The sequence below is a fragment of the Furipterus horrens genome, unplaced genomic scaffold (assembly GCF_987537825.1).
Source record: "Furipterus horrens unplaced genomic scaffold, mFurHor1.1.pri manual_scaffold_2, whole genome shotgun sequence".
NCBI lineage: Eukaryota > Metazoa > Chordata > Mammalia > Chiroptera > Furipteridae > Furipterus > Furipterus horrens.
Genome location: NW_028327172.1, coordinates 128099362 through 128119159, shown reverse-complemented (window position 1 = coordinate 128119159; position 19798 = coordinate 128099362). Strand labels below are relative to the sequence as shown.

The following is a 19798-nucleotide window of genomic DNA, read 5'->3' as shown; positions in this document are numbered from 1 at the left end:
TAACTTATTTCCAAAAACGTAATTTAGGCAATGAGTATTTTCCTCCTCTAGGAGAAATCTAATGAGGGAACAGAAATTAACAGAGACAAAGCAAAATTATAACTTCAGTAAACAATTCCTAGAAATTGTGGGTTTCATAAAACTAAATCACAATAAATAAATAAATAAATAATAAATAATAAATAAATAAATAAATAAAGTGTGCCTGGTTGCAGCCTACACACAAAAAGGACTTACAGTTTGGGCTTATATCTGTCTGTAGCGACAGGAAGAACTCCAGGAGAACTCAGAAATCTCAATGCCAAACATGTCACAAGAGGTCAGAGGTCACCTTTTCTAAGTGGGGTTTGACCCTAAAGTAGCAATACATGTAATTAATTGATGCCCTACTCTGAAACATTAACTTGAATGGACTAGTCTACCAATCCAATGTTAGTCTAATTATGCTAGTCACAAATATGATCACCTCTGGAAACACAAATTCAAAGTTATTCAAGAAGGGAAGGAAATATAAAGGGTCAACTGCTTTTTCTATTTCAGAAAACTTTTGCAAGTTTTATTTACAACGGCCAACTTTTAAAAGGTCACTAAACTAAAGTTAACTGGACAATAAATTAGGCAGAAATCACTTTACAAAAAGAGGGGAAGCCCAAAATACCACTTACTATAGAGAACCCACAATTTAGTTTTATTCAGAGCAAAGAGAAAAGAAAGTTGATCATACTGGAAGAAACTCAGCCACAGGTTTGGAATCTGTACCCAAACTACACATGCAATGAGTACAATACTCTGCTAATACAGTTAATTTGCTGCTGCGTTTGTCTACTGTGTCTAATATTAACCATTATAAACAAAGCAGTGCAACTAGTATTTGGAACAATCCTTACAGTGTGACAGTGTCAGGCACAACATTTCACTTCTCTTTGCACCACTGGTTCTCTTTGCATACCTGGGCTTCCTCTTCTTCAGTAAAGTCGTTTTTGATGTTGAAGGTCTTACGAATCTCTTCAGGAGTTTTCCCCTTGATTATATTGGCAACAGTCTTGCATGTTAACATCAAGCAAACCTTTGATGTCAAAACAGTTTGCAGCCAGAATAAGTTCAAAAAGTGTTCCTTGGTCAACTTTAAGGAATTCTTGGTCCCATACAGGGATATCATCTGTTCGTTTTTCTTTGTTCTCATCATCCTCAGGAGGAGGGGGGTCATCCTTGTGGTGGGTGCACCACTGAATGACCTTTTTTAATATTACTGCATTAACATTTGGTAGAGGAATTGAGTCATCAGTGCCTTCCTTCATCACTCATTCCCAAATCTTCTAACATGGTCTTGATAGTCACCGACTGTTAGGCGATTTCAACATTAACTTCAAATATCTCTCCATCAGAACTCTGCAACTTATTGAAGGCATGGCGTTCAGTCTCAAGGACAGAGCAGGCCAAGGCTGATGAGAGCAGGATTTCATCAGCAGGCACAAGGAAAGGCAGAGAACAATGTCCTTTTCCTCAACTGCTTTTTGCAACAGTCAACAAAAAAATAAAATGACCTCTCCCAATGATACAAACAAGCCAATAATGCTAGTAGAGCCTAATATAAAATCCACATTTATTTCAAAGTATGTCTTTATAACTTGTACTGATAATACTTATGAAAACTCAAATGTCATAATTATCTAAATTAGGTGTAAATAGTTGGATTAAAGGGAAAAAGGAAATGTTGTAATTTATTTTTATTACACATTAAAATATAGGTGACATTTAGTAAAGTAACATGACAATGAGTTATAGATCATATTGGGAATCTTAGGGATTCAAAGTAAATTGCATTTCTGTTCTTCATTTTGTTGTATGATTGTCCCTTTACTCCTTGACTTAAAAACTGTAAAAGAAAGGCTAATATCATGATCTTAAGCATACAAATGTGTTATAAATATTTGTTTTACATAAAAGTTAAGAATCAGATATTTCAAAACTTTAGTTTCATGACACCTATGCAAATATCATAAAAAATTAATTCCTATGTGCTAATTATACTTTAGCACTTAAAGACTTTTAAACTAAATGAGAAGCTACTAAGATAATAAACCTATGTTTATCTTGTTCTGAACTGACTACTGTACAGGGTCTTTTTTATGATAAAATGACTCTTTATTTCCATTATGATGATTAAACACCACAAAACATCCTTCAGTTTCTATGAATGTAAAATGTTTTTACTGAGTACCAAAATTTACTTGTACTTACTTAGCTCCCAAATTAAGCCATCTATGTAATTTTATACTATCATTAAACCAAACTTTTATAAAAATAAGCTTTTAAATCAGAGGGAAATCTTACCCATTTAAAACAAAATCAAATCCCATATATATAAAAAAATCCCTTATATATAGCTTGATTTCAGATCAACCCTTTTTATAAAAGTACTTTCTATTCCCAAATAGAACTTGTTGGAAAAGCTTCTCTTAGTTATAATTTTTAAATATTTTAAGTAGTAAAATCTCAACAGTGATTCTCTAATTTATAGTACTTTTCTGAACAGAACACTAGCAGTTTTAAAAAAAAAAAAGTGATAAAAAGGACTCAGGACTCTTTCCTAAAGAGCTATAGTGATTTACAATAGGAAACTACTGCTATGAATCCTTACATTAGCTATCATCAGACTAGGTGAAGTTTGCAACTTAGAAAAAATTCTCCTATTTTGTTAAAGAGATAAGAAAATCATTATCAGTCCCAAACTGTTCAAATAACTTGGAAGATCTGAGGCTTCTATATTCATGGAATTTGTAAATTTTAACATGAATCTTAATATTTTTTCTGTCCTGTGTTTGAAGATAATAGTGCTGGAGAGTCTGATGTTGTCTAGTGTTATATACAAACATAAAGAATGTTCCTGGGATTTGCTTCTGCCAGAAGAAACTTTTAGTACTGCTTTTGGACTTCAGAAAATATCCAGGTATCTTTAGCAACTGTTTCATTCTCCAGAAAAATCACAAAACTGCTGTGAACTGGGAAGATAGTGAAGCTGCAGCATAGTTTTTAATCTCTCCCAAATCTCCTAAGAAGAGTTACTAAAAGAGTTAGCCAACAAACAAAAACCCGACCCTTGGAGAGCGTAAACAACTAAATTAAGTGATGAGAAATTCACATGAATCCCAAAATTGGAGCAGATGAGGGTAAAACTCCAAGAGTTACGATCCCAATTGGTATTGACATCTGTGTGGAAGAAAGCAGAGGGGGATAACAGAGTAACTAATGAAACAGTATAAAATAAGCAACAGATAGTCACTGGAAAGTACCATGGGCCAATTAAGAACAGCAGTTGGAAGAAGATAGGGTTCTACACTCCCATTTACAGGTGAATCACGGTAATTCATGAATTTATGGTAAAGCCTATGGGACTGGAGCATAATAGGGTCCATGAACTTCCAAACTTAATCAGCCAAAGCTGCCTTCCAGATGGAGCCCTATATTGTAGAGAAATTCTAAGCAATAAAAATACCAAACACAACAGGTCAGAAAGATATTCAATGTAAGGGCAATGGGTATAAAAGTTCCAAAAAAGAGCAGTGGGGTAGAAAGTGAAGAAAAAGCAGGAAATCATGGGAAACATGAGGCCATATTTTGAGTACTTCATAAAAATTACTTACAAAGGAGCTTTAGAGCCATAAATCTAGAAAAACTGTTCTAACCACCTTTCTCTGAAACAAGTTAAGAAAAATTGATTTCACATCAAAATGACCAATATGACAGCTGTGATTGAAGGAACACAATAACATCCTTATAATGAAAGCAAGTCTGAGAGGTGTGCCTACAAGACAGATGAAAACTATACAAAAAAGGACACGAAGAAAACGTTGCAAGATATAGAAAAGATATACATCAAAGTTAGAAAAACTAAGGAATGAGTTGAACATTAGCAGGAAATTTTAAAAATCACTTCAGCAGTGAAGTGTAAACTAGCAGGTACATAAGAGTAAATAAACAGCAGGAAAAAGTTACAAATGGAAGCTGCAAAGGGAAATGTTAAAAATCAAAAACACATTGCAGCTTGACCCGTAATTGCCAGAACTTGGAAGCAACCAAGATATCTCTCAAGATGGAGGTACATCCAGACAATATAATATTATTCAGTGCTAAAAAGAAATGAGCTATTAAGTTATAAAAAGACATGAAGGAAAATTTTAAGTGAATATTACTAAGTGAAAGACAATCTGAAAAGGCTATATCCTACATGACTAACTCTAGCAGACATTGGAAAAGAAAAATGGCGACAGTGAAAAGATCCGTGGTTGCTAGAGATTGGAAGGAGCGGATAAACAGATGAAGCACAGAGCAATTTTAGAGCAGTGAAACTGCTCTGTATGATGCTATAAGAGCTGATATGTGTCATTATACATTAGTCCAAACCCACAGAATGTATAACACCAAGAGTGAACCCTAATGTAAGCTATGGACTTTGGGTGATGATGATGTGTCAGTGAAGTCCATCCTTGGTAAAAAATGTATCACCCGGTGAGTGATTTTGCTAGTAAAGAAGGCTGAGCACGTGTGGAGGCAGGGAACATATGGGAAATCTTTTTTGTCTTCTCAATTTTTGGTGTAAAACTAAAACTTCTCCTTAACAAATAAAGTAAAAAAAAACGATAAAAAGAATTCAATATAAAATTACAACTTTAAAAGATGGAAAAAAAGATACAATACAGTAGGAGAGAAGGCCCCAATTAATACTAAATAAGTGTATATATAATAATAAATATGATATATACATAATTTTTAAGTAAAACTTTCAAGATTTAAAAGTTCATATTGAGAACAATACTGAGACTTTAAATAAAAAGGAAAAATAATCTCTGTAAATCTAGGTAAAAAGACAGTCTCAACAAAAAAGAAATCAAGTTATATTTTTTGACAGCAATGTTTTAAGTGAGAATATGTAACATACAGGGTGGGAAAAAGTAGGTGCACAGTTGTTTGTATGGAATACAGTAAGAAATAATAATGCAAGAATAAACTGTTTTGCATATTCACAACTATAAACCTACTTCTGCCCCAACCTATATAAGACCCACGCCCCAAATATAAGCTATGGATTTTATATCTAGTCAAATTGATTCTCAAGTAAAAAGTCTACAGAAATTGCTGCCTCCTGAGACTCAACAGTTTGGCTGAACTAAGTGGCTGGGTTGGGGAAGAATGGGATGGTCTGTGGGCTTCACTTTAAAACTGGTTTCTCTTTTCTATCCTAATGGCTTAAACAGAAAGGGCCCAGAGCTCTGAGAGGGGGAAAACCTAAACTATTTCCCTCAGCCCAAACTAAGTATAATGGGCAAAAGGGTTTTGGATAGGTGAGATGTGCCTGGCACACCTTCCTCCAAAGAAGCCTGTTTTTTTTTCCCCTAATTTGGGACATTGAAAAATTAATCCTTGTCTTTTGTCATCTAGTAGTTATGGATTGAATGATGTCTTTTAACCCTTTTGCCAAATCTGTTGCCCCCAGAATACAACAAGGATGCCAGCCTGTTAAACCAAGCACGCCATTGTCCGGGGACAACCAACTGACCTGGAGTCTGCACGATCCTTCCCCATGTGTGACAGCCACGCTCCCCTCCACACCCCCACTCTTATTAGGGATTTCTGGACCCAAGGGAAGGTAGGAAGACGACCATGTCCAGCTTGAAGCAGCTAGAGGAGCTTGAGACCTTCGCCCATTGTCCTTTATAAGATTATAAAGGGTCTTAATATCTGAGAGGGAAGGACTGTTATTTTTTATTGTTAAAATAATTAATCATTTATTTATTTAAAAAAAGAAGAAGAATATATGAAAGGGTGAAGCGGGAGAGCTTGTATGTAAGAAACACGGGCATGGATTTTGTGGGGGACTGCTGGGGGAGAGGGGTTGCTGGGTGGAGGGGAGCAAAGGGGAAAAATTGGAACTATGGTAACAATATAATCAATAAAATATAATTTAAAAAAAAAAGTCTGCAGAAAACATGCAAGAACTCAAAACTTGTTTCCCTGGAGTCTTGATTAAGAAACTTCTACTAGACAGTGATACCCCTTATGGAAAACAGTACAGAGGTTCCTCAAAAAAATCAAAATAGAATTACCACATGTTCGAACAATTTCATTTCTAGGTATTTATCCAAAGGAAATGAAATCACTACCTCAAAAAGATGTCTACTCCACCATGTTTGCAGCAGCATTATTAATAGCCCAAACATGGAAACAACCTAAGTGTCCAAAGACAGGTGACTGGATAAAAAGAAACGCAGTATACATATACACAAAGGAATTATTATACAGCCATATAAGAAGGAAATGCTATCATTTTGTGACACTATAGATGGACTTTGAGGGCAGTATGCTATGTGAAATAAGTAAAAAAAAAAAAAAAAAAAAAAGACATATTGTGTAATCTCACTTATATGTGGAATCTATAAAAACCAAACTCAGCCTTGACCAGGTGGCTCAGTTAGTTGGAGTGTCATCCCATACACATAAAAGGTTAGGGGTTTAATCGCCAGTTGGATCACATATGGGAGGCAACTGATGGATGTTTCTCTCCCTCTCTATCTCTCCCTCTTCCCCTCTTTCTAAAAATCAATAAGCATGCCCTCAGGTGAGGGGAAAAATAACCCCACCAAACTATAGATACAAAGAACAGACTGGTGGTTGCCAGAGGCAGGGTTTGTGGGGATGGACAAAATGGATGAAGGACGTCAAAAGGTACAAACTTCCAGTATAAGATAAAAAGACATAATGTACAGCATAATGATTACAGTTAATAAGAGTGTGTTGTATATTTGAAAGTTACTATGAGAATAAATTTTTAAAGTTCTCATCACAAGAAATAAAAGTATAACTACATGAGGTGATACATGTTAACTAACCTTAGTGGTGATGATTTTGCAATATATACATGTATCAAATCACAATGTTGTACAATTTAAACTAACACAATGTCAATTATATCTCAATAAAGAAAAAAATAAAAAATAATCTACTAAGAAATGAACTTTGGATATCAACATAGGACTAGTAAGCATGAAAGATACATGTAGAAGACTAAATGGTGGCTGTTAAAAAAAAGTGTAATATGTAATTGCTGTTTTCTAACAGTTTAAAATGTGTACTATTGTTTAAAAACAAGTAAAGCAATTCATATAGTTTCTATGACACATATTTTTGGTTATAGTGTTGGCACTGTTATTCTCAAATAGCTCGGTATATATGTTGGATAAAACAAACAAGTGGTTACATGATATTCTAAAATGTTGTCACTCATGATATGTCCTTGAGAGCCATGACCCTTACTGTGTTAGAAAAAGCAAAGATTTTAGATAAAGGAGTTAAGTAAAACCCTATAGCCATAAATTCAAGTGGAAAATAACATTATGAAATGAAATGTTTTTTTATTTTATAATTATATCTATTTCCTAACTCTGTCTTTCTAAAGTCCAAGAAAAAGAGACTACCCTAGCATTAATGAGTACAATGAGGGTCAGAAAGCGGTCTTGAAATACAATTTCTAACTGAAAGAAACCAGAGGGCCCTGGAAAAATCTGGCGCCAAGAGTGTATATAATATGAGCCTGAAAAATCTTGTATCAGAAAGCAGAGTAACTTCAGGAGCCAAATGCGAAATTTTGAGCATCAATAAAAATTACATCGGAAATGAACTGAAATATATCAAATGTATTTAAATACAGAAATTCCAGAAATAAAAAATAAAATAAAAAAATACTTCTGAAAATTAAATGATTACCATTAAAGGATACTATTCTGAAAACTGGTAAAAGAATCAGTAGCTCTACTTTTCCAATATGAACCATATCACAGAAAAACCAAACAGTAAGTGAAAGGAAGCTTATGTAGCTTATGTCCTTGTAGAAGTATTCTAGTTAAAAAAACAAAGGATATAATTAGATCATCACCATTCTGCAATCCTTAATGAATTACTGGATCTAGTTGCTCTTTATCAAGGCTACTGGCCTCACATATGAGAAACAGACAAATGGCCTCCTGAGAACAGAACACAGTCCCACCTAAGAGGGGGTTCTCATCCCATCCCTGAGCCTGTAGATAAAATATAATTTCCATGAAAGGAAGAGGAATAAGCAAAAGGTTAAAGTCTACCACAGAGATGTGATCAGCAAAAGCCAGACTATGGGAAACCACAGAGCAAATGAACCAGTTTCTTCAATAAATAAATTGCAAAGGAAAATGACAAAAAAAGATGAATGAGAAACCTACAGATTAAAAGTGACTTAAAAGTTATACCAAAATAGAAACAAAACAAGTAGACCTGAAACATTGTACATGAGTAAACTACAGTGTTTAGGGTGTAGCTTTTATTTTTATAATGGAGTCACTCACCAGTTATAACAAAGAATGAAATGTAATGACTACATATTCATTCTTCACAATAATTTTACTACAGCCTTCAGTAATTTAAGATATTTGTAAAGATCAAAAGATACTTGTATGTTCAGAATTGGCTTTAACTAAGCAGAGCAACTTGATTTAAAATTAGTCTAAGGCTTGAAAAGTACCTAAATTTAGAATATAGAAGAGGAGTATTTGGCTTTAGAGCAAAAGACCTGACCTTCCTGTCATCGTCCAATGCTTCTTCATAACTTACCTTGGCAAGTGTAATGATAATGAGTAACCCAAGGCATTGGGCTAGACGATTAGCCAGACAGCGCCCTCCTGGGGCTGATGGTCTGGCAGGGCAGTAATTATACACGTGACTAACGTTTTTTTTGTTTTTGTTTTTAAAGGTCTGGGATACTATGAAGTGTGCCCCACTAATAAAAATGAAAATGGCATACTCTCAGATGAGATGAGGCAGAAGAAACACCGGGAACCAAACACTCTTAAGCACTTACCCTCTGATTTACTTAAGGTGTTTTTCTTTCCACCTTTGGATGAGATTGATAAAGCAATGACTATTTGGTAGGTAAATAAATTTATTCATATTTATCTTAAGATATGCGGACCTTAAGACATGAGGGAAAATAAGCCTTGGCAAACTTAAAGCTGTACTGATAAAGGAGCAAAGAAAATGCTTATCAACAACATGTATACACACACAGATGTTATGATCATCCAAAGACAACTGCACCAGCTGCTGTGAGGTTAATTCTCTGACTCCCAGATCAGCAGGTTGGTACAACCTAATAGCAACCTTGATGTCAAACTGTGTATATCTCATACTGGGATATCCCACAGCTTCCTAGAGACTGTCCCTAAAGCTTTTAGAGAAACATGCCATGGCTAAGAAAGAAGTACGAGCCTGAAAAATTGATATAGTTCAATCTTATATAACTTTAATTTTAAAAATTAAATCCAAAGAACAGTATCTTATTTCCACTTTCATCTATAAATAATTTCAATATACATAAACTATGATTTTTTTTCTCCAAATCCCAACCATGGGAGAATACTTTCAGCTTATAATTCTTTTGGATTTTTAAAAAATGTTTTTATACCAATATCACCTCACTTAACTTTTATTTACTTAGCATGCCTCAAATAATTTAATTATATACTATTTATTTTATTCTTATTTTCCACATAGGAGTTACCTTTTTTTTTTTCTATTAGCCTACATGAGCTAGGACTTGTACATGGGCAACTTTAAAATATTCAAGGGTAAATACAGAGTTAGAACAACATATAACATCTCTTTTTCCCTCTCCTATCCCTTCCTTCTTAACTAAACTTTATAATCTCCACCAGAATATAAGTAAGAGATAAAAATATATGGTGCTCACTTTTGTTATTTACTAGTAAGGACCAACATAAGTTTTTAATTAAATGAGTTTTTGTAAACAATGTTTTCCATTTTTACAGATAACATCTAAAAAATGTGTGGGAGGAATTAAGTATAAACTCTAATTTACCAAAAAATATTAAGCATTTTAAAAAGATAAATTTAGCTTTAGTCTTTTAAAAATACCCGGCAAAACAAATATAACAAAACAAAATCAAGTTCTATTTGAAGACTCCCTTATAGCTAATATTTAGCATGTATATAGAGTATTCATGTCCTGGCTGGTTTGGCTCAGTGGATTGAGCGTCGGCCTGCGAGCTAAGTGTCGCTGGTTCGATCTTCCAGTCAGGGCACATCAGAGAAGGAAAACTCTGACTCCAAAAAACCTCCGCTGCCTTGCGGCATACCTCTTCAGGGGAAAGGCTAAGGGAGTAAACCCCGACAGAAAATCCGGAGCCGGAGTCCCTAAGGCGGTTTGACGTTGTAGTCAACACCGGCAACTCCTGCGGCGCACCTGAAGCCAAGCTGTATTGACTCCGTCTTTCCCTTGGACCCTTCAGCTGCGAAGAGAGGGGGGGTCTGCTGCATGGGCAACAGCAGACCCTCCATATCACCCTGCCCAGGCTCTGTAGCTTCAGCTTCACTGGACAGGACACTCCAGCGTCATCGCAAGATGTCGATTCAACACGGGAGGAGACAGATACCGTGTCACTCCCGAGTCGGACTGCACAGCCATTCTCGGCGGTGCAGATAGACTCTTAAGAAGCTACACCATCGTCTCTCGAGACGGACGGCTGCCGACGACGACGACGATATAGTATTCATATAGCAATCAGTTTGTTTTGTTTTTTTCCTAGCTTCATCTACCAAGATAAACAGCATTGAAAACTAGGGGAAAAACTTTCTTTTTTAACTGAAGATTTATTTACTATATTTCTAAACTACAGAATAAAATTGTTAAAAATTCTTAGTGGACTATGAACTAAAAAGGTGTTACTATACATACAATGCTTGTCCTATGTTAAAATAAATAATGAACAGTAGTTTTTAGATAGTTTACATAAAAGTGATTAACTAAAAGCCTCTTTAACAAGACTTAAAGACTTGTTTCAAGACTTAAATTTTTGATAACTAAAATATTGATACTATTACAGATAGTATATATTGATATTTTACTTATCTAATATTTATTTATAAAACCTCTGAACTCAAATTGCTTGTGTATGTTAATCTTATTTCTCTAACTGTATACACCTGTAAGGCAAAAAGGGACTGGTAGTTTGTAATATATGTTATCATAATAAATAAGTTATCTTCGGACCTTTTTTCTCAAAATCTTATATGTAATTTTACAGGTATATTTTTGTTCAAATTTACTTACTTTGTAATACGGTCAATGTTGGCAATTTGCTTCTGGTTCCGTATAATTTCAATGGCTGCCCAAAGATGCTGGATAGCTTTTGTATCCGCCTGTCGTCTTTTTGTTAAACGTGCCATGACCTGTTAACTGCTTTAGCTGTAGGAATATACAAAAACATAAGGGGAAAAAAGCATAGATTACAAAATGAATTATTATCAATATAAGTAACACTATCAGCACCTCTTGATTTCTGCCAAGTACACTAATGTAGTATTGCCAACTTTTCATTTTATTTTCTACAATACACATCACCAATTACTTCATAAAAACTATCATTCACCTCACTACTTCATAAAGAATGACATTCTAAGACCCAGAAGTTAAAAAATATCATCCTCAGGACAACTGGTCATTTTATTCCAATATATTTAAAATGCATACATTTAAATTTTACTCTAAAACAAAAATATTACAACGTAAAATACCATTTTTTGACATTACACTGTATGTTATTTTACAGATCAATACAAAATGAAATTTAAATGTCCTAATTATTTGGTTCTTTAGTTTATCATACTAATTAATGGTTTAAAAATTTTGATTTTATAGACATACTGATAAATGAAAACAACATTCTCTTTTTAAAAAATAAAAACATAAACAGAGAAGATAAGGCAGTAGTTATTTCTGGCTGAGGTGTGAAAGTGTGGGGCAGATACACCAGAAGAGCCACATTGTTAGATATGTTCATGTGCTTAGGATTAGTGTTGGTCATTCATTACATTATATGGAAATAACACTGCTATTTTATTCAAATTTCAATTTTCTGAGTGAATGGAGGAAAATGGCCACCAATGTATCCTGGAAAGATGGGGTGAAAAACAGGTTTGCAACCTAGATGTCTCATGAGTGATGGTACTACAGAAAGAGAAACACCTGTACTCTGAGCAGAGCATGCAGGGACCTGACTGTTCAGAATGTAACAGGTCACTGAGACACCAGATCTCTACAGCACACTCACTGGTTATGCTCTTGAGGCCTGTAGGCACGAGGTAAACATCAAACCCCCTGGAATGGCTAAAATCTCCTTGACCTGATCTTTTCTATCTTTTAAGGGAAGAGAATTAGCAAGGGAAACTCATTATTAACACTTAACTGTGTTCCATGACTGGCCAACAAAGCCTTACAAATCTCATTTTTCTCTACCTCTATATTTCTTTTCATAGCTAAATCAGTACTACCTCTTTCTCTGGAAAACCCATAAAAACCCAGTACTTGCCCTCACTTCTGGTGAATGCGGGTTAACTCAGGCTTCTGGAACACAAAGGTGGTTTTCAGGATTAGATTACTAACAGAAAAAGTTGAACATATTTTAAAGCATTTTGAATATCCTACTTCTTCCCTTTGCTCCATAAAAGCAATAATCAAAAAATGCCAATATTCAAGTTTTAAAGAAAAATTAAGGAAAATCATTGGTTCACTACAAATTTAGATATCTTAGACATACATCCCTACAAGATAACAAAATCAGTTGGGTATAGCCTTAGACAAATAACCTTAAAAGAGAAATGATAATTTATGAATATGTCTGTTTTAGAAAGAAACCACTTTAAAACATACGGAGACTTCTCAGTTTAAATGCACTTATATATGAGTGCCAACTTTCCGACTCTAAGAAGCATTCTATAGTAAGGAATTTATTGGTAAAAATATAAAATGTTACAAATTGAAAACTGTGAACTGTAATACTACTACTTGTAGGATTATATAAATAGATAAGAACAAAATTTACGTCATTCTTATATAGTTCAAAAAAAAAAACAGTAGCCTATTTTGTGTAAGGCACTGTTCTAGGCACAATGAAGTACTTAAAAATCAATAAACTGTAGTCGTTGCCAGAAAAAAAAACTAAAACTAGCAAAGGAAATGTGACTTTCTTACATTATGACCTTACATAATGTCATACATGACATAAATGGTCCAAAATATGTGCTGCGGTAAATATGTGAGAAAATACAAAAGAAATTCATTTCTTTAAATGATAATTGGCTGTTTAAAACAAAGATAAAACTGTTAGGTATTATATGTAGACATAAAATAGATTACACCACCTCCACAATTGGGGAAGATGTAATACTGAATAATAATATCGTATAAATTCTTACACTGTGTGAATTGGTATTATATGAATAAGGACTATGGTAAATTGAAGATGAGTATTGTAATCCCTAGAGCAAGCACTAAAGAATACAAACAGGAACAATTAACATTAATTCCACTTTTGAGATCTACCTGAGCCAACTCACAAAGGTGGATTATGACCTGTAATGAAGGTATACCATAAGGAAGATGCTCATAGTTGTAAGAGCCCAAAGAGAACATTGAAAAAAGGAAAAGGTGAAAACAAAAACACCTGAACCACATAACAGTACCAAAAACAACCTGACCTATTAGGACAACATCTTTTAAACATAAAATTCTCCTTTCTCACCACTTCCGGCCAAGATTGAGACATGCTTCACCTACTTCCACAACCATAAGAAGGATTAAATCTACTTCAAAAACAAAAACAAAACAACAAAAAAACTAGAATGGACAGAAAAGCGAACTGCATGGAAGTCCAACAAACAAAAACATAAAGAAGTAATACTCATCCAGACAGGTAGGGATGGTGGAACCAGGGTGCTGGGGTAAGAGGACGTAGTGGGGCCGCAGCGGCAAGGCAGTGGCTGGCCGGCAGAATATCAGTCACATATTATAAAAACCAGGAGGACCACTGGGAAGCAATCCCAGTCCCATGCCAGACCATGAAGGTCATGGTCCCAGCACCAGGGAAACTAAAGCCTCATTGCTTCTGGCTGTGAAAACCTGTGGGGGTTGGGGTTGTGAAAGAAACTGCCAGTCTCTCAGCAGAGTCTGTTAGAGGGACCCATGGTCCTAGAACATATGTATACGCACCCACTCCAGGAACCATCACCTGGGCAAAAGCTAGAGGGGCACCAGTCCCATATGGGAAGCAGGTGAAGTGACTGGAAAAGAGGCAAGAGCCAAGCAAGTGGCATTGTTCCCCCTCAAACCCCTCACCCACATATAGCGCCACAACATAGTGAAACAAATCACCCATTACCTACAGCCAGTGCTTACAGAGTTATAGATGCGAGAGCTATACCTAAGAAACATGTGTAGACATGGGAGGCTGTCAAGTTGTCAAGTTGAGGAGACAGAGAAGTATGGCCCAAAAGAGGGAGCAGATAAAGACTCCAAAGGGAGAACAAAGCAAGAGGAGATAGCAAACCTAACAGATGCAGAGTTCAAAACACTGGTGATAAAGATGCTCACAGGCTCGACAGACATGCTTGAGTACAGCAAATGCATAAGGGAAGAAGTGAAGGCTATACTAAGTGAAATGAAGGAAAATCCACACAAAACCCATCATGAAGGAAAGAAAACTGGGGTTCAAATCAATGATTTGGAACATAAGGAAGAAATAAACAGTCAACTAGTACAGAATGAAAAAAAAAAAAAAGAATTGAAATAATGGAGGAGATGCTTAGGTACCTCTGGGACTTTAAATGTGCCAACATTCAAATCACAGGGGTGTCAGAAGGAGGAGAGAAAGAGCAAGAGATTGAAAACTTACGTGGAAAATAATGAAGAAGACCTTCCCTAATTTGGCAAAGGAAATAGACATACAAGTCCAGAAAGCACAGAGTCCCAAACAAGCTAGACCCAAAAAGAACCACACCAAGACACATCATCATTAAAATGCTAAAGGTTAAAGATCAAGACAGAACTGTTAAAGCAGCAAGAGAATAGTTACCTACAAAGGGGTTCTTATAAGACTATCAGCTGATTTCTCAAAAGAAACTCTGCAGACAAGAAGGAGCTGGCAAGAAATGTTCCAAGTGATGAAAAGCAAAAACCTACAACCTAGATTACTCCATTCAGCAAAGCTATCATTCAGAATGGAAAGGCAGATAAAGTGCTTCCCAGACAAGGTAAAAGCTAAAGGAGTTCATCATCACCAAGCCATTATTATATGAAATGTTAAAGGGACTTATTTAAGAAAGAGGATCAAAACTATGAACATGAGAATGACAACAAACTGACAACTAACGACAACTGAATCTAAAAAATAAAAACAAAAACAAACTAAGCAAACAACCAGAATAGGAACAGAATCACAGGTATGGGGATCTTTTGGAGGGTTATCAGCTGGGAAGGGGGAGGGGAGAAAATGGGGAAATGGTGCAGGGATTAAGAAAAATAATTGGTAGGTACAAAATAAACAGGGGGATGTTAAGAACAGTACAGGAAAGGGTAAAGCCAAAGAACTTACATGTACGACCCATGGCCATGATCTAAGGGGGGGGGGATTACTGGAGGGAAGTGGGGTACTGGGCAGAGGGAAGCAAAGGAAAAAAAATGGGACAACTATAACAGCATAATCAATAAAATATTCTTTAAAAATGAGTAATAAAATGGAAATAAATATGTATTTCTTAATAATTACTCTAAATGCAAGTGTATTAAATGCTCCAATCAAAAGACATATGGTGGCTACATGGATAACAAGGCACTTACATACATATAATGTGTACAAGAGACTACAGATGAAAGACACACACAGACTGAAAGTAAAGGAATGGAAAAATATATTTCATGAAATTGGAAACAAAACCACCAAACAAAAAATCTGTGGTAGCAAAACCTATACCAGACAAAATAGACTTTAAAACAAAGGCTGTAACAAGAAGACAAAGAAGGACCCAGCAACTCCACTTGAGGGTATTTATCCAAAGAAACCCAATACACTAAATCGAAAAGACATATACGTCCATGTGTTTATTGCAGCATTATTTACCACAGTCAAGATATGGAAGTAACCCAAGTGGCCATCAATAAACAAATGAATAAAGAAAAAGTGGTGTATATATACAATGAAATATGATTCAGGCATAAAAAAAGGGAAATCTTGCCATCTGCAATATGAATGGATCTAGAATGAATGGATCTAGAGGATATTGTGCTAAGTGAAAGTGAGTCAGACTTAGAAATGCCAGATGATTTCACCTATATATGGAATCTAACAAATAAAATAAGCAAGCAGAACAGAAACAGATTACAGATACAGAGAAAATTTTGATGGTTGACAGATGGGAGGGGATTGGGAGGATGGGTGAAAAAGGTGAAGGGATTAAGAAGTACAAATTGGTAGCTGTTACAGAAGAGTCATACAAGATGTAAAGTACAGCAAAGGGAATACAGTCAGTGATATTGTAATAACTATGTATGGTGTCAGGTGGATACTAGATTTATTGGGATGATCACTTTGTAAATTATGTAAATGCCTAATCACTGGGTTGTACACCTGAAACTAATATAATATTGTATGTCAACTATAATTTAAAAATAAAAATGTTCTTAAAAAAAACTCTACTTTCAATCCTTTGGATATGTACCCAGAAGTGGGATTGCTGAATCATATTGTAATTCAATATTTAATTTTTTGAGGAACCACCATATATGTTTTCCACAGCAGCTGTACCATTTCACCTTTTTTTTTTTTTTTTTTTTTTTTACACAACCTTTAAAAACTTTATTTTCCGTCAACCTCATTTCCTTTCTGTTAAGTTTGTGGCAGACCAGCTTAAGACCACTCAGTGGTTGTTCCCACCCACTCAGTGGCCTGCGCAGTGGGGGCTGCAGACCAGTCTTCAGTGGCAGGCTGAGCGCTCCAGTCTTCAGTAGGGAACTGCTGAATGGGCACAGAGGGCACCTGCACGCCTTCAGACCAGTCAGCGACCTCCGGCTGAGCAGCAGTGAACTCGGGAGCCAGGGCGGTCCATTCGCCCTGAAATTCCTCCTTGGTCACAGCCTTTTCAGCAGCGGCCTGCTCTTCCTTCTCAATCTCTTCAGGATCCCTGTAGAAGTAGAGATCGGGCATGGCCTCCCAGGGGTGCTCCCGGGAGATGGTGCCGCGCATGCGCAGAACTTCCCGGGCCAGCATCCACCACATAAGGCCCACTGAGTGAGCCCCCTTGTTGTTGCAAGGGATGGCGATGTCCACGTAGCGCAGAGGAGAGTCTGTGTTGCACAGCGCAATGGTGGGCAGGTTCACGTAGGACGCTTCAGTGAGAGGCTGGTGGTCCGCCCTGGGATCAGTGACCACCAGCAGCCTCGGCTCCCGGAAGGCTGCCTGGATCTGGTTAGTGAAGGTCCCCGGGGTGAAGCGGCCGGCGATAGGAGTGGCTCCGGTGGCAGCGGCGAACTTCAGCACAGCTCGCTGGCCAGTGTTCCTGGAGGATATGACACTGACGTCAGCGGGGTTTTCAATGGCAACTATGGCACGAGCTGCCAGCAGAAGCTTCTCCCAGGTTCTCTTCAGATTTATGATGTAGATGCCATCACTTTTCCTTTTGTAGATGTACTGTTTCATCTGGAAGTCAAGGTTGGTGCCACCTAAGTGGGTTCCTGCAGCAAGGAATTTGAGGACATCCTCCTCCTTCATTTGCAGGACATCGAGGGCTCTGGACATTGTGAAAATTTCCCTTTAAGTTACGTGGGAACCTAGAACAACGCCGTATGGACCCTTCTCTGGGTAGCGCGGAAAGGCCCATTTCACATTTCTACCAATAGTGTAAAAGGGTTCCAATTCCTCAACATTATCAACACTTCTAATTGTCTGGTTTTTTTGATAGTAGCCATACAAATTGGGTGTTAGGTAGTCCCAGTAACTTTGGCAAGGCCTCAGGTAATACTAATATTCTCTACCCCTATAATTCCAGATTTAATGCTATCAATCTCTTCCATCTATTGAAATACCTTAGTATTTCACATCACACAAATGCTATAAACAGAAAAAAGGAGAATAAAAGAGAAAGCAAGTCAGGAAAAACTTAAAATAAGCAAAATTAAACCACGCATTACTTGATAAATACATAGTGAGAAAACTACTGTGAGGAAATAATAAACACGATAGAATAAGAAACTACTTAGGGAAAGGGAAGAGAGACTGCATCAAGGAGAAACACACAGAGGATACAGAAATCAAATATGTTCTGATTTCTACTTCCTGGTGGTAGGTTCAAGTTGTTATTATATTGTTTAATGTAAATAAACTATTTTCAATTGCTTATATCATATATTACATAAAATTTAAAAATCAGCCTCACTGTATGATGTGCATTTCTTTGTCACTGTGAAGTTAGGTTGAAATTTTCCCAATATATTAGCAATTTTAAATTACTTTTTATAATTTTTTTTTTTTAATCTATTCTTAGAGAGAGAGGAAGGGAGGGAGAAAGACAGGAAGAGAAACATCAGTGTGCAATTGATTGGTTGCCTCTCGCATGTTCCCAACTGGGGATCTGGCCTACAACCTGGGCATGTGCCCTGACTGGGAATCAAACTGGCAACCTTTTGGTTCGCAGGCCGGCACTCAATCCACTGAGCAACCGCAGCCAAGGCTTATATTACTTTTTATTGATAGTCTATTTGTACCATATTTCCATTTATATGTTAATTTCTTTATATAGTAAGGTTAGTCTTAAAATACTTTTTCTGTTTGTCTTTTTGTAAACATTAAGTTATACTGAAATCCAGCTATGTATCCTTTCATGATTAAAATCCTTCCACACTCAGGTCAGAAAAATACTGAATTGTATTTTTGGGAATTGAACCAGTGACCTTTCATTTCGCAGGCCGGCGCTCAATCCACTGAGCCACATCAGCCAGGGCTTCTCTGGTTTTTTATAACTTTTAAAAATATTAACATCTTGCCCTGGCTGGTATGGCTCACTTCGTTGGAGTGTCATCCTGTAAACTGAAAAACTATAGGTTCCATTCCTGAACAGGGCACATGACTGGGTTGTGGGTTTGGTTCCTGGTCAGGGCAAGTATGAGAAGCACCTAATTGATGTTTCTCTTTCTCTCTCTCTATCCAAGATGAATAAGCATGTTCTTGAGTGACGATAAAAAATAAAATATTAACATCCTTATACATCTGGAAAAAACTTTTTAACAAGTATTAATATTAATAAACTTTATTTTTTAGAGCAGTTTTAGGTTCTCAGCAGAAAATATAGAGTCTCATGTCCTGATCCACCCATAACCTCCGCCACTATCAACATCCCAAACCAGAAGACACATTTGTTAAAATCAACAAACCTACACTGACAACACACCATTATAATCCAAAGTCCACAGTATACTTTAGGGTCAGACCAACTCTTGGTGTTGATATACATTCATTCCATGGGTTTTTACATATGTATAAAGACAAGTGTACACCATTATATATTACAGAGAATAGTTGCCTTATCCTAAAAATCCTCTCTGCTCTATTCATTCCTCCCTTCCCCCAATCCCTGACAAATATTGATCTTTTAACTGTATCCATCATTTTGCCTTTTCCAGAATGTCATGGAGTTGGAGTCATATAGTATGCATGTACCCTTTTCAAATTGGCTTCTTTCACTTGGCCATATTCACCTGAGGATTTCTTTTTTTAAATTTTGGTCTTTTTAAAAAATACTTTATTTATAGTATTTCCTCACTCATAGCGGGTATTACGTTCTAGAGAACCCCCGCGATAGGTGAAAATCCACAAAGCAGGAACCTTACATTTATTTTAGTATTTATATGTATTTTAAGGCTTTATAAACC

At 36.2% G+C, this 19798-nt stretch overlaps 1 protein-coding gene and 2 pseudogenes across 9 annotated transcripts in view; all 3 read right to left on the bottom strand.

The window, feature by feature from the left end:
* Positions 1-19798, bottom strand: part of ZMYND11 (zinc finger MYND-type containing 11) — a 155433-nt gene that overhangs the window by 71795 nt on the left and 63840 nt on the right. For all 9 annotated transcript variants that reach the window (XM_090266428.1, XM_090266430.1, XM_090266425.1 and 6 more), the window contains exon 2: positions 11153-11287. In XM_090266428.1, the coding sequence (XP_090122554.1) occupies positions 11153-11268 (116 nt within the window). In that variant the 5' untranslated portion in view covers positions 11269-11287. The remainder of the gene's footprint in view (positions 1-11152; positions 11288-19798) is intronic.
* LOC150019471 (S-phase kinase-associated protein 1 pseudogene) lies at positions 891-8674 on the bottom strand (annotated as a pseudogene).
* Positions 16717-17736, bottom strand: LOC150019470 (small ribosomal subunit protein uS2 pseudogene; annotated as a pseudogene).